This window comes from Amblyraja radiata, chromosome 6 (assembly GCF_010909765.2).
Source record: "Amblyraja radiata isolate CabotCenter1 chromosome 6, sAmbRad1.1.pri, whole genome shotgun sequence".
NCBI lineage: Eukaryota > Metazoa > Chordata > Chondrichthyes > Rajiformes > Rajidae > Amblyraja > Amblyraja radiata.
Window position 1 is genome coordinate 86,665,689 of NC_045961.1, and position 12,402 is coordinate 86,678,090.

The window sequence follows — 12,402 nt, forward strand, 5'->3', positions numbered from 1 at the left end:
GATAAGGTTCACCAGACTGATTCCTGGGATGGCAGGACTTTCATATGAAGAAAGACTGGATGGACTCGGCTTGTACTCACTAGAATTTAGAAGTTTGAGGGGGATCTTATAGAAACTTACAAAATTCTTAAGGGGTTGGACAGGCTAGATGCAGGAAGATTATTCCCGATTTTGGGGAAGTCCAGAACAAGGGGTCACAGTTTAAGGATAAGAGGGAAGTCTTTTAGGACCGAGATGAGAAAATCATTTTTTACACAGAGAGTGGTGAATCTGTGGAATTCTCTGCCACAGAAGGTGGTTGAGGCCAGTTCATTGGCTATATTTAAGAGGGAGTTAGATGTGGCCCTTGTGGCTAAAGGGATCAGGGGGTATGGAGAGAAGGCAGGTATGGGATACTGAGTTGAATGATCAGCCATGATCATATTGAATGGCGGTGCAGACTCGAAGGGCCGAATGGCCTACTCCTGCACCTATTTTCTATGTTTCTATGTAACTGTAACCCGGCCATCCTATTTTTGCGGCTAACCAGTGGTTTGCATCTTGCAGTGTAGCCTCTGTATTTCTGTTCATGAAGTCTTCTGCGGACAGTGGTCATTGGCAAATCCACACCTGACTCTCGAAGAATGTTTCTGATCTGTCAGACAGGTGTTTGGGAATTTTACTTTATAATAGAGAGAATTCTTCTGACATCAGCTGTGGAGGTCTTCCTTGACCTGCCAGTCTCTTTGCGATTATTAAGTTCACTGGTGCTCTTTTTCTTCTTAATGATGTTCCAAACAGTTGATTTTGGTAAGCCTAAAGTTTGGCTGATGTCTTGAACAGTTTTATTCTTGTTTCTCAGTCTCATAATGGCTTTTTTGACTTTTATTGGCACAACTTTGGTCCTCGTGTTGATGAACAGCAAAAGTTTCCAAAGGTGATGGAAAGACTGGAGGAAAGACTAGGTGCTGAGAGCACTCTTATACCTGCATTAAGCCATGTGTCCCAAACATTATGGTGCCCTGAAATGGGGGGTACTATGTATAAACACAGCTGTAATTTTTACATGGTGAAACCAAAATGTATAAAGATGGCCTTTGATAAAATGTGACAATGTGCACTTTAACCACATGTGATTTTTTCTATTATCAATCTCAAATTGTGAAGCACAGAGGCAAATAAATAAATAATCGTCTTTGTCCCAAACATTATGGAGGGCACTGTGAGTTAGAATTTGTGCAGAAGGGTCCAGAATAAACCAAATTTATGGCAATGGTAACTAAGAGCCTTGTGCTACCTGTTCCTAACTTCTGGAATTTCCTTCCTCAACTTTTGAACCTCACGTGCTTGATGGTGTTCTATAAGACCAAAGCCTTGGCCACAAGCTTTGGTCAAGTATTTTAATGTTTTCTGAGATGGCTAAATGTTAAACTTTACCCAACGAAGGACATTTCGGGGAAATGCACGGTATTACTAAAAATGGTTGTAACATAACTAAAAACAACTGTGGTCATGGTTTTAGATTAAAAATCTCGCAGTCGCACATTTAAACTAGTGGTAAGCTGCACTTTGCCTGTTGTTCACCTTTGCAACATCCATTCTTTCAACAAACTACATGCAATGGAGAGCATTTGAAAGTGGAGCAAGAAACTGAAAGAAAATCCAATCAAAAACAACAGCATTCAGAATCGAAATGGTCTGGAAACAATGATGGAAATGTTGGAGAAAGTCATAGATTTTATCTAAACCAATTAATAAGAAAATGAAGTGGAGTGTGTCTACAACTGTTTCTGTTACTATTTTGAAGGATTTATTAATAGTTTGTTCCTACATGTTCTACTATTTTTTTTTGGTTTCTTTCCTGAGAGACATTTGTTTAAAAGTGAAAAACAGCCAGTATTTCCAGCTTGAGCCTTTCCAGTGCTGCATGAAAATGTGCATCCCAGGCTAATGCGCATGCATACTCACCCACAGTATCAAATGTGTTTAGAAAAGTCAGTTTATACTTTACACAGTGTATACATTTTATAACTTTATGCAGTTTATAAGTCAGTTGACTTTGTACTGTGCGTTTCCTGATGTTAGGGCTTTCCAAAATATACAGAACTCTCAAGAAGTCCCAATTGGAGAAGCCAGTGTGGTAATAAGACACAACTATGTGCCTTACATGGTTTCATTTGTAGCAATGTAATCTTTTGATTGAAATATAAATATTGACCAGGTTAGTGTGAACTCCCTATTGTTTTTTTTAAGTTATACTTTGTCAGTGCATTTTTTGGTTTTGTTGGTATAAAATTCATTGATGTTCTTTGTTTAGAACTTACTGTGCACATGAGAGACAAACTCACTTTCTTGAACATTTGTTTTAATTGTTTGTTTCCCTCTGATAGTCTTGCTAATATGCATAATATTGTTATGGGATAATACCGTTTTTGACGGATGTGGCTTAACTGCATTGCAACTGGAGTCTGAAAGCTTTTTACCTTTTCTTATGCATCTTGTGGTTTGCAGGAAGTCTTCGTTGTGATATCACTGTGGTTTTTAAGATGCTTGCCATATAACGTAGGTCTGTGACCTACATTATTAGCTCGCATCATAAAATGACTGTTGTAAGAACCATTCAAATCAGATTAATATTGCCTTAAACACTGTAGGTAGAAAGTGAATTCCAATGAAGACAAATGACATATAGTGGGGGGAAAAAATAAGCGTGGCAATGACGTAAAATGAGATTGTCTTATTTGCCTTAACCTGAAACTTTCAGTTTCATAATTGAGCAGTTCGACCCATCTACTGTGCTGCGGATTGTCTGGGTAATTTGGGAAACATTTTGCATTTTGCAATGTGAGAAAATATAGAAATATGAAATGCAGTTCTAACTACCCAATTCTTATGAGGTAAGTAAGAATGAAGTTCCTGCATGCAGTCTCGACCCAAAGTCTCACAGGTGCAGCTTGACCCGCTGAGTTCTCCCAATGTTCTGTTTTTTGTTCAACAATAAAGAATGCTCTCTCGTATTTTTCCCAAGGTGAAAATGTCAAATACTAATGGGATTAGGAGATATGCAGCATACGTTCTTGCAGCACATATATTGGTAGGTGCCTAGAATGCATTGCCAGGGGTGGTGGTGAAGAAGATACAATAGTGACATTTAAAAGGCTTTTAGATAGATATATGAATATACAGGGAATGTATGGATATTGAGCAAATGCAGGAATTAGGGATTATATGTAAGTAGGCATGTTCTGCATTTAAGATGTGGGCCGAAGAGCCTCCTCTTGCACTGTGCTGTTCTATGTTATTAATAAATATGCATTTGATTTAAGAGGAGATCCTGGATTTAAATCATGTTTTAAACGGTATCAAGCAGGCCCAATTAAAATCAATAAATCAAAGGCCCGAAGCCGTGGTGGTGGAATAAATTTACCCCTCTATCTGTGTCAGCACTTCGGTTGGGTGGCACAGTGGCGCAGTGGTAAAGTTGCTGCCTGACAGCGCCAGAGACCTGGGTTCGATTCTGACTACGGGTGCTTGTCTGTACGGAGTTTGTACGTTCTCCCCGTGAACTGCGTGGGGTTTTCCCGGGGAACTCCAGTTTCCTCCAAAGACGTGCATGTTTGTACATTAGTTGGCTTGGAAAATTTGTAAAATTGTCCCTAGTGTGTGGGATAGTGTCAATGTGCGGTGGTCACTGGTCGACGCGGACTCAGTGGGCCGAAGGGCCTGTTTCCAAGCTGTATCTCAAAAGCTAAAAGGACTCATCGTAGAATCATGCAGTGCTGGAAGATTTCCTTCAACCCATAATCCTGATGCCAGCTTTTTCAAAGCGTTCTTGCGCTTTTGTGCACTAAGACTGAATTCCTAGGAACAAGAGTGTCAGCAGAATCATTACAGCATTCATTATAGCTCTCTGGCACTCCTGCAGCAATGAAATGGTTAAATTCACCTCATTGCTGCACAGCTCAGTGCGGAGTGAGTCTCTGAGGCAATATGCAATTGTTGCATGTGAAGATTGTTTTTGGGTGGGTTGGGGGTGAACCTTTGAACGTCTTAGCAAAGAGAAATCTATATAGGCAAAGGACAGTTGTGCAGCCAAAAAAAGGGAAAGACAGCAGAGTTCATCATATCCATTAGGGGGCAATGAGACAAACCATGTGATTTGGTTGTCTTTTAAACATGGAGCTGGTGTTGCCCATCCCCAGTAATGGCGATGCACTCAATGTGCAGCCAAACCCCACCTCTGTCTCTGTGCTGAGCAGCTGCATTGCTTCTCCAGCCCACCCAGCACCAGCCTTTGCACATTGACTCACTCCTCAGCAAGTTGTGTTGTGGTATGCAAGAGCACCAGCAGAGGGCACGGGTTATGCCAGTCTCTGGCACAGCAGCACACAACCTGCGCAGACTTTTATTTTAAGTGCAGAGGTTATGTACCTGTAAGTGTTGGGGTCCCAGATCTAAGGTACAAAAACAAATCAATGCTGGGCACTGTGAGAGGTGCCAGTGTAGACACACATCACTGCTGATATAGACACACATCACTGCTGATATAGACACACATCACTGCTTTATTCATGGTTTACGGTGGTTTATTTCCTTTTAAATTATTTTACAACTTCCCTTTTTGAAAGGAGAGACAGAAGACTGCAAATGCTGGAGCAAAAAGCAGCATATTGCTGGAGGAGCCGCAGGCAGGTCAAGCTGTGTCTGTGGAGCAAAAGGAATGATGTAGGGTCCCAATCCAAAATGTCAACAATTCCTTTCCCTTCACAAGCTGCTGCTTGATCTGCTGAGTTCCTTCAGCAGTTTGGGGGTTTTATTTGTTCTCCTTTTGGACATTTCTGATAATTCTTCTCCCTTTGTTCTTTCGTGTGGTATTTTCCACATCACAAGAACTTGCTACATTTAGAAAAATTTCTACTCTTTACTTTGGATATTTTGCCAGTTTGTTACCTTAAATCTATAACCTCTGGTTACTGACTCTCCGACCAATGGAAATGGATCCTCCTTATAAACTTGTTAAAATCATTTGTGGTTTTGAATTTCCCTGTTAAATCTCCCCCTGACCATTAGTGTTGTAAAACGATCAACTTTGTTTTTGTTTAAAAAAAAAAAGAAATAATGAATTAATAAAATATGTTTTTTTAAATACCATGACAAATAAAGAAGATAGATTTTTACTTTGGAATGATCTTGCTTTTATAGGAGACTCCCTTCCTGTACCAGATAGCACAGAGCATTCTAAGTCAGTTTCTCTGGGGGGAAGGGTTTCAACACAATGCAAGGCATTCTTTGTTTTTATGCGACCGGCCATTGGAATTTTCCAGCCTTGGGAGGTCAAAAGTGTAATGGGTTTGTGTAGATAAAAATATAGTTTAAAGTTCAGTGTTCAACCATGTCAAAGAAAACAAATTGGTGAGCACAAGACAATCCAGCATAATGGGAAAAACTGGAAGCTTCCTCTCAGTTGATTTGGATATTGAATCTCAACAATCAAAGTCAATGGTTTCTGATGTCATTGGACCTTTAAGTATCTATGTGAATTCCAGTCTTTTGATTTGTTTTTATGAAGTTAAAAGATGGAATTTCTCAAAAGTTCCAAATTCAGCAGGTAGGCGTGAGCCTTGGTAGCATTTTCACTTCTGAGTCAGATATCATGGGTTTAAAACCCGCCCAGAAAATTAACAGCAAAAATACTGGCTGACATACGAGTGCAAAGAGAGAGTCAAGTTGCTTGGTGTGCATATCTCTGAAGACCTGTCCTGAGCCCAACACATTGATGCCATCACAAAGAAAGCTCATCAGCCCCTCTACTTGGATGATTGAGGAGATTCGGCAAGTCTCTGAATACTCTTATCGAACTTCTACTGGTGCACAATAGAGAGCACATTAACTGGTTGCATCACAGCCTGTTCAGTAACTCAAACTTTCAGCAACAGAGGTCTGGTAGCTGCAAAACATTGCGGGCGTTGACTAGTCAGTCCATCAATGGTATTGACCTCCCCACCATCGAAGGGAGGTGCAGGATGTGCTGCCTCAAAAAGGCAGCTAATATAATCAAAGATCCACACAATCATGGCTGCGCTTATTTCGCTGGTACCATCGGGACAAAGGTACAAGAGCCTGAGAACCGTTACCTCCAGGTTCAAGAACAGCTTATTCCCAGCAACCATTACGCTCTCAAACCACACTGTACAAGCCTAATTACAACTCTACCTCAGCAATGATCTAATGTGGTTTCAGTTGCACTATGTACTTTGGTTGTGCACTGTTATGGTCTAATTACCTAGTATTACTGATTAGCAGTTTATTATATCACTGATGTACATTTATTTTTGTGTGGCTGTATTAGGACTATAAAGCTCCAACAGGTAAGAATTTCATTGTTCTGTTCCTGGGACGTATGACAATTAAACACTCTCGACTCTATTGAAAGTTGTCTGCTGACCACGTCTCAAAATTTAGTTTGTTGCGTGCAAAATGTTTTGGCACCTTCTGAGGTTGTGAAATGTTCTAGAGAAAGATGTGCCTTTCTTGTAAATATCACAACAAGTGGGAGTCACTTGATTAAATAATTTGCATTAAGGAGATTATGCAATGTGTTTTTAACTCAATCCAATTTAGGTGGTCTATTTGTTCGGGGAAATTCTTTTCACAGAAATTTCTACCTCTCCCGCACCCCAAACCTCCCCTTTGTCACTTCTCACTGACTGTCAAGAGTATTTATTGTCATATGTACCAAACCGGAACAAAGCAATTCTTACTTGCAACAAGTTTAGAAACACAGTACTTAATAGTTAATATAATAAACAAACATAAAAATGGTTAAATAAAAAAAACAATAGTGCATTAGTGCAACCAAGGCAGTTTGTAGTTCGGAGTTTAGTTAGAGTTCAGTAGCCTGATGGTGGTTGGAAAGAAGCTGTTCCTGAACCCAGACATTAGTTTTCAGACGGTACACAAAAATGCTGGAGAAACTCAGCGGGTGCAGCAGCATCTATGGAGCGAAGGAGATAGGCAACGTTTCGGGCCGAAACCCTTCTTCAGTTTTCAGACTCCTTCTTCCCAATGGCAGGAGTGAAATGAGAGCATGGTCCTTGAGGATGCCGGCTGCCTTTTTGAGACAATGCCTCCTATAGATGCCCTCGACGGTGGGGAAATCAGTACCCGTGATGGACTGCGCAGTGTTCATCACTTTTTGTATTCCCCTTCATTCCTGGGTGTTCGAACTGCCGAACCAGACCATGATCAGGGCTCGAAATTAGCGGTTGCCCGGGTGCCACTGACCACTCAAAGTGCCGCCGGGCAACCTAAACGGCGAGTCATTTTGCCCGGCTTGGCAACTTGGTTTATACCGAAGATAGACACAAAAAACTAGATTAACTCCGCGGGTCCGGCAGCATCTCTGGAAAAAAGGAACGTGACGTTTTGTGTCGGCGACGGTTGTGGGAAAGATGCTAAGTGTGGCGTGACGGACGGTCGGAGCGAATGTCGGGCCCCGCACAGCAGCTCCATCTCCTCCTCCTCCTGCACCCCACCCCGCCCGGCCTATTAGCGGCCGCTGCTGCCACTCCGCCAACGGAGCTTTCAAAAGAGACCCTTGGAGGAGGGAGGTGTCGGTCGGTAGCGGAAGTAGATTAGGGGGGGTGATTGGAGGAGGGAGACGAGCCAAAACACTCTCGGCAGCCCTGCACCGCAGCCAGGATCGATTCCGGCTCTCCGGCGCTGCAATCGCTGCTGAACCGCCACTGGACCATCCCCGTCCCCACCCGAGAGCCTCCACACGCCCGGGGGTGGCCAGAGGCGTCGGGAGTCAGACGGGCGCGGTGCCCCCAGATCCACAGCCAGCGCAAAACCCAGCTCACTCTGCCTGTCCCGCCAGGTTAACCAACTGTCTCAATCCAGACAGGGCTGTAGGCGAGACAGGCACAGATGAGCTGCATTTAGCGCTGGATTGAGCTGAAATTACCGTTCACAGAAGCCTCGCGCGTGTGTGTGAGTGTGCGCATGCGCGCGCGGCCACCGGGATATTCTGTCCGCGGTCCCCTCCATATTTTGGTTGCGATTTTCGTGCCTGACAGGTGTTGTCCGAGGAGCGCTGGCCTTCCTGCCCACCTGCTCTGCCCCTTCCTCTCTCTCTCTTTCTCTCGTACGCTCCCCTTATCCTGAGACCCCTCCTCTCCATCCCGCACTGATCCCCATTCCTGCCTCTATTCAGTCCTCACTGACATCCCCTGTGCTCCTCTACCCCCCCCCCCCCCCCCCCCATTTTATTTGATCTTCAAAACATTTTATTTGATCTTCATTCCCTTTGTCCTGTTTTCAAACCTCACACTTCCTTATCTATACACTTCCTTATTTATGTACCTCCCACTCTCCTGACTTCAGTCTGAAGAAGGGTCTCGAGCCGAAACGTCACCCATTCCTTCTCTCTAGAGATGCTGCCTTGCCCCGCTGAGTTACTCCAGCATTTTGTGTCTATAAGAGATCCAACCTCTTTTTGTTTGGTTTCCTGATAGAATTGCAATGGCGAGGAGGATGATGTACCAGCGTGGGGAAGTACTGAATAAGCCTGCAGGATTTTGGGGAATGATCAAAAGTGTAACATCATCATCTTCCAATGGTGAAAGTATCCTTTTATTTTAACTAAATGCCATTTCATTTATTCTCCTTCCATTTGGAGATGATACTTTACACAATGATATTTTTAATATGTGGAATATTATAGAAATTACAGAGCAGAAGCAAGCCATTTGGCTCAGCAGGTTGGTACCAGTATTTAAACTTTACTGTAATCTCAAACCTTACTTCACCCCATGACATTGCCATAATTTTTCATTCCTTTACAACAATTTACCTTCCCTTAAAGGCATTTGTGTTATTTGCTTCAAATATATGCTGTGGGAGTGATTCCAAATACGCCTCCTTTCTACACAGTGAAGTTTAATTCCTGAGTTTCCCGCTAGATTTATTCATCACCACCTTATAGTTATGTCAAGCTCCTCCCCTGTCCAATGGAAATACCACCACTACAGTCTCCTCACAAACACCTACAAAATGTTTAATATCTTACTCATATCATCTCTCACACTTTTCTTTTTGCTCACTTTTTCTTGATAATTATAATTTCTCAATTCTGGTGTCATCGTTGTATATATTTTTCTTTGCACTTGTTTCAATTAATTTATGTCATTTTTGTGCTTTAAGAAACCTGAAGCATGCCTAGTAATGACGTTTAAAGGAAGTTTAAAGGTATATATAAAATATATACCAAATATATATATATATATAAACATATGGACAAGAAAATGTCAATATATACTGACATTTTCTTGCCTATTCCTTTTGACAATTGCAGATACTTTCTTCCATTAGTCATCCCCCACAAGATGCTTTGTTATCCCACCAGCTAACGTAAGATTTGCATGCCACAGTGCATTGTGTCCATTTGCCCTTTTCTTTAACACCTTTCTTCAGATCTTTCACTCATTCAGCAGGAAGTAGATGCTCTGGAAGAACTGAGCCGACAATTATTTCTCGAAACGGTTGATCTTCATGCCACAAAGGTATTGATTAAATGGACCCTTTTCCCACCGTTTGCAGCATTGTGCATAGTGTACGCTTTAATTTGTTCATTATATTTAGACTTTAGGTTTGAGAGTCTAAAATCTAAAGCCATTATATGTTTGTAAGAATTTTTTATACTGAAAAGATCAAGTATATTTAAGCATTCCCTTTCTATAAAATCTGCTCGCTTGTTTTAGTAAAATGACAGTTTTGAAGGAGGCTATTCTTCAGCAGCTCTTGCAACTTTATGAAAGGCTTATCCAATTAGCCTCAGTTCTACTGCTCGTCTCTCATAGCTCCCATTATAATTTTTCAAATTGTTACTCAATTCCATTTTGAAAATTACAGGTGAATCTGATTCTACCATCCTAAAGGGCTTACATTGATCACTGGCACTTTTATGTCATTATTTTCAGAAACAAACTGCTGGAGAAATTCAGTGAGTCAAGAGGATCTGTGGAGGCAAATGGATTGTTGATGGACCAGGGTGCATAGGAGGAGGGAGAAAGGGACAGGAGATTTGCAATTGAGTTATAGATTACCCAGGCAGAATATGAGATGCTGTTGCTCTAGCTTATGTTTGGTCCCACCATGGGAGGACAGGTAAGTTGATGTGGGAATGGAATGGGAAATTAAAATGGCTGGCAACCGGGAGACCCAGATGGTGACATCAGACAGAGCCCAAGTGTTTATCAAAGCGGTCGCCAGGTCTGCATTTGGTCTCAGTGGTGAAGAGAAGGCCACTTTGAGACCACACAGTTTGGAGGAGGTGAGCGTGAACCTCTATCTCATTTCGGAGAACTGTCCCTGGGATGGAGGTGAGAGAAGAGGTGTAGGAACAGATCTTACATCCCAAGAGTTGCAGGGGAAAGTGCAGAGGGTGGGGTAGAGAAGAATGGGGAGGGATCGGTGAACAAAGAAGTCACGCAGAGAGTGGTCCGCACGGATATCAGAAAGGATTGGGGAGGGTAAAATGTTTCTTGTGCCGTGACTACGTTGAAGCTGGATGAAACGTGTGGACTGGGGAAATTCCGTCTCTGTTCTGTCAGATGGCAAGGTATATGGTGGATATACGGGTGGGGACACCATCACTGCAAAAGAGGGGCACCGTATATCCTGAAAAAGGAGGGCATTTCAGATGTCCTGGATTAGAAGACGTCTGGAGAACAAATGTGGGGAAAGACAGGGCTGGCATCCTTACAGAAGACAGAAATGGTGGAGGTGTAGTCAAGGAAGCTGTAGGAGTTAGTGGATAAGAATGGATGATTATTCTCCCAAGTTGGAGACGGATCCAGAAAAGGTTTTGTCAGGAAAACAAAGAAGGCATACATCAGGTTTAGGCAGAAGATAAAAATGCTGGAGTAACTCAGCAAGACAGACAACATCTCTGGTGAGAAGGAATGGGTGATGTTTCGGGTCGAGACCCTTCAGGTTTAGGCAGTTGGATGAAGTGAATTCCATGATTAGTATAAGAAATGTAGGAGTACGCTTAAGAGGGAAAACAGGAGGATAAAAAGTGGGGATCTGGCAGGCAAGGGAAAGGAAAATCAAGGGTCCCAACCTGAAATATTCCCTGTTTATTTCCCTTCACAGATATTGCCTAAATTGCTAAGTTTAGTTTAGTTTAGTTTAGTTTAGAGATACAGCGCTGAAACAGGCCCTTCGGCCCACCGGGTCCGTGCCGACCAGCGACCCCTGTATAATCACACTATCCTACACCTCAGACACATTTTTACATTTACCAAGCCAATTAACCTACATACCTGTACATCTTCGGAGTGTGGGAGGAAACCGAAGATCTCTGAGAATACCTACGCAGGTCACGGGGAGAACGTACAAACTCCGTACAGACAGCACCTGTAATCGGGATCAAACCTGGGTCTCCAGCACTGCATTCACTGCAAGGCAGCAACTGCGCCACCGTGTCGCCCGTAATTTGTTCCTCCAGTAATTTGCTTTCTACTAAGGTGGATGAGAGTGCAGGGGAACTGAATGGATATTTGCTCCAGAAAGAAGCAGCGGTTCTCAAAACCTTCCTAATGGGGGCTGGAGGTTACTGTCTGGGACTATCCATTTCAGAATGCGTGAATTCACAGCATTAAAAAAATATATTTTATTCCGCAGATTACTTTAAATCTGCATCGCCCACTGACCCTTCTGCTGATGGTAACAATCTCCCTTAGTCCTCAAACATTCATTATTTTGAACATTCCAATTGAATCTCCCTGTAATTGACTGTATTCGAAAGTAAACAATCCCACTGCTCAGAATCTCCACAGAATATCAGATTTCCACTAAGATTTCCACCTCACATTTTTGACATCCTTCCAAATGCACAGTGATCAGAATTGGCCCCAAGATTAGTCAGTGATTTATAAAAAAAAATAGTATAATTCTTTTAAATCTTGCCTTTCCTAACTTCACGTGCCTTTGACCCAGTGTAGTCTGTGAATTGATAGGTTTGATGCAGTTGAACTAGATCAAGAAATAGATCACAGTCTTAAAAGTTGCACATTAATGGAAAATAACTAGATGGGAGAAATCCAAATGTAACCTAAAGGTGAAATTGAATTGATGCTTGAGACATAGAAATGGTGCTAAAGATTCTGTTTATCTTTTCCAGGAAAGGATTGAATACTCAAAAACATTCCAAGGAAAATATTTTAATTTTCTGGGGTACTTTTTCTCTATCTACTGTGTCTGGAAAATCTTTATGGTGAGTGTAAACAAGAGATGTACACGCCATGTAATCCAAGATCATCTTTACTCAGTATGCAGACTTTAGCAGTACAGTAGATTGTTAGTTGTATGAGCATCCTGACTGCTATCCGAACTGAGCAGTGCAGGAAGTGGGTGTTA

At 42.2% G+C, this 12,402-nt stretch overlaps 1 protein-coding gene across 2 annotated transcripts in view; it reads left to right on the forward strand.

The window, feature by feature from the left end:
- LOC116974536 (Golgi pH regulator) overlaps positions 1-12,402 on the forward strand; it is a 65,725-nt gene that overhangs the window by 41,125 nt on the left and 12,198 nt on the right. For both annotated transcript variants that reach the window (XM_033023111.1, XM_033023110.1), the window contains exons 8-10: positions 8,496-8,605; positions 9,454-9,542; positions 12,167-12,259. In XM_033023111.1, the coding sequence (XP_032879002.1) occupies positions 8,496-8,605; positions 9,454-9,542; positions 12,167-12,259 (292 nt within the window). The remainder of the gene's footprint in view (positions 1-8,495; positions 8,606-9,453; positions 9,543-12,166; positions 12,260-12,402) is intronic.